Source organism: Atta colombica, unplaced genomic scaffold (assembly GCF_001594045.1).
Source record: "Atta colombica isolate Treedump-2 unplaced genomic scaffold, Acol1.0 scaffold250, whole genome shotgun sequence".
In the NCBI taxonomy this organism is placed as follows: Eukaryota; Metazoa; Arthropoda; class Insecta; order Hymenoptera; family Formicidae; genus Atta; species Atta colombica.
Genome location: NW_017259349.1, coordinates 406,407 through 409,626, shown reverse-complemented (window position 1 = coordinate 409,626; position 3,220 = coordinate 406,407). Strand labels below are relative to the sequence as shown.

Below are 3,220 nucleotides of genomic sequence, written 5' to 3'. Positions count from 1 at the left end.
CACATAAATGTAGACAGTATTTTTTATATGTAAAAATTACGTACAAAAATTTATGCAAAAGTATTGATATATGTAACGTGAATAACCTCCTATGAATAACTTCTATGAAACACATAATAACTGAAATATTACATCTTTTAAAGTTATAATCAAGTCAGTAACATCAAGATACTATGTACTCAAAAGCTGACTTGTTATCTTTATTAATAATTATTGTGCGGTATTGATATATAATTGATTGCCATAGTAATATCTACGTAATATAATTATCTACCACAAACCGCAAATAAATGTTGATCATAAACGGTCATTACGCTCGCACAGGTGATGACGAGAAAACCTCAACAACTATCATCGTAATTAATCATCGTAAATCAAATTAGTAGAAGATACGATTGGATTAATAATTATCATAATAATAATAAATTCTGTATCAACTAATTTTACGAATGCAATTTTATAATTGCATTATTCGTCAAAAAATATAATATCTTCAAAAGTCTAGCTTCTCAAGACCGATTTAAGAACGGGTACTTTTTTTTAATCCATTTCACAATTGCGAAATAGCGAAATTAAACTAGTTAATATATATTTTGTATTTAATAAAATCAATTTGTTGATGAATAAATATAAAAGAATCAATTACGGTGATTTCTCTCAACAATATTACTCAAAAATAGTTGAAAAGAAATTTATGAGAGATGCAACTTATTGTTTTTATATTTTGCAAGTATGAAACAATTAAATAACGTGCTTCTTAATCCTAGATTACTACTTCGAATTAAGTGAGTTAAGTAAATCTTTATATTACTCTCAAATAATATTTATGATACTGAATTGTAGCCACGCATACGTAATTTAGAATATAAAATTGTCAAGAAACGTGACTTGTGCAAATGTTAATATTGTGCTCAAATTAAGTATATGACTGTTAAAATTAAGCGCTTTTGTTTAGCGCAAAACTTTTTATTTCTCTAAGATAATAACCTATGAGATCCAAAAAAAAACAATCATTACATGCGTAATTATACATTGTAATTAGCTCCAAAATAACAATCGCAAAATTACATGTTACAATTGTTGTCATTCATTACTTGTAGCATAACGTCGAAACATATCGGAAGGACGGAAACATTCGCGACGGATGCGACGAAGCTGAATGCAACTGATGGCTGTATCAGCCATCAGTATGCATATACCGGTGGGCGTTATCGCAAAACCAGGGGCAGCGTTATCACTCTGATATCCAACATATATACATCCTTCACGACCGGCCCCTGGCCTCCAGTGACTCGCGGACCACCGGCTTAGTTGAGCGCTTTAGTGACACTGTGTACATGCTCTCTTTTGCATCTCGGAGCACGTTTGGAGATGCTTGCCAGCGATCACAAGCTGATCGATCGATCGATCACGCGCCGTCAAGCGTCGCCAAACAGCTCAAGATCGATTTAAAGAGAGAGAGAGAGAGAGAGAGAGAGAGAGAGAGAGAGAGAAAGAGAGAGAGAATCCTTTTTTCTCAACTACCCTCCCTGAGCACGCGAGATCGCGAAAGGTGGAAGTGGTACTCACCGTATTCACGGTGCCGGTACTTGGCCACAGGTTTGCCATCGTCATCGCTCCTCCTCTTCATCTCGTGATTATACTCGTTTTTCTTGAGATCACTTGATGTTTATCCTTCGTTGCGTTTCCGCTTCTTCTCTGTCTGTCTGACAGCTGCTTGTCAATCTGGAATTGGCACTATAAGCTAGAGACTTGGCACTTAATTCTCGACTGCGAGGATGACTGCGACTACGACATTCTCACCTACGGAGGATTCACGCGTTCTTTGTCCTTTTGTTGTCGCGCACGGAAGATGCAGAGAAGAGCGATTGAGAGATGCTGTGTGTACACCGCGATCGGCGACTAGACGAAAATTAAGATCCGGACTTTTGCTGGCTGTACGAGAACTCGCGCCACTGCTCTATGATCGGGAGCGAGGCTCATGTATATTATGTACATAGAGCAAACGGAGCAAGAGGAGGAAAAGAGATGGAATGAAAGGTAGAGGAACAGAGCTAGAGAAAAGACGGTAAAACAAAAGGGGAAAAGAAACAGAAGGAGAATAAACGAGAGAGACGGAAAATGAACGAGCAATTGCGGTCTCAGCGGATGGCCGAAGCGATCCGAGTTTGCTAGCGAGCTGCCCGAGCTGAGTGAACGAAGGCGAGACGAAGATACCACGAGAACGAATGCATAGAGACAAGGAAAGATGAAGAGGGGAGTGAATAAGTCGAAGAGTAGGACGAGACGAAAACGAGAGCAAGAAGGAGAGGAAAAGAGAGAGAGAGAGAGAGAGAGAGAGAGAGAGAGAAGGAATAGGGTAAAATAGAACAGAGAAAGAGAGAGAGAGAGAATGACCAATTCGAACTGTGATCGCAAGCGGAGTGGTGATTTGAGAGGGGAGAGTCGGTCTCGATGCCTACTGCCTCATGCGGTGGTAGGAGCAGCGCGAATCATGCTGGGGAAAAGTATGGGAGTAGTAAAATCGCCACGCGGCGTGGCACGGTGTGGTTATTATCGCGTGAGTTCTATACCCATCTACGCGCGACGTTTCTTATCAGTGCGAGAGGAGGGCTGGCTAGTGACCACCTCCTATCCCTTCCTTCTTCTTTTCAGACTCGAGGCATCGAGACCGACTTTTGTGCATTACTTTGCGCTACATACATATATACATACATATATACATACATACATACATACATACATACATACATACATACATACATACATACATACATACATACATACATACATACATACATACATACATACATACATACATACATACATACATACATACATACATACATACATACATACATACATACATACATACATACATACATACATACATACATACATACATACATACATACATACATACATACATACATACATACATACATACATACATACATACATACATACATACATACATACATACATACATACATACATTAGAATATATATATGCAGGAATGTTATTTTAATTTATTGCGTTCTTATTACCCACGCGTTTACTATACTTTTTGATAATCACACTATTTACTGAATTTTCTTATTTTATTATTAAAGCAAATCTTGAAGCATAAGCTTTAAATTCGACTAAAAATATATTGTATAAAAATATAAAAAGTATAAAAAGAGATTTCTATGAAATAAAGCTCTAATTACAGCTTTA

At 37.4% G+C, this 3,220-nt stretch overlaps 1 protein-coding gene across 4 annotated transcripts in view; it reads right to left on the bottom strand.

Annotated features, from left to right (window-relative positions):
• The window catches only part of LOC108688969 (box A-binding factor-like), a 57,480-nt gene extending 55,171 nt beyond the window's left edge, over nucleotides 1–2,309 (bottom strand). For all 4 annotated transcript variants that reach the window (XM_018195538.1, XM_018195539.1, XM_018195540.1 and 1 more), the window contains exons 1-2: nucleotides 1,804–2,309; nucleotides 1,570–1,725 (exon numbers count right to left, since the gene is read on the bottom strand). In XM_018195538.1, the coding sequence (XP_018051027.1) occupies nucleotides 1,570–1,630 (61 nt within the window). In that variant the 5' untranslated portion in view covers nucleotides 1,631–1,725; nucleotides 1,804–2,309. The remainder of the gene's footprint in view (nucleotides 1–1,569; nucleotides 1,726–1,803) is intronic.
• Between the last annotated feature and the right edge of the window lie 911 nt (nucleotides 2,310–3,220).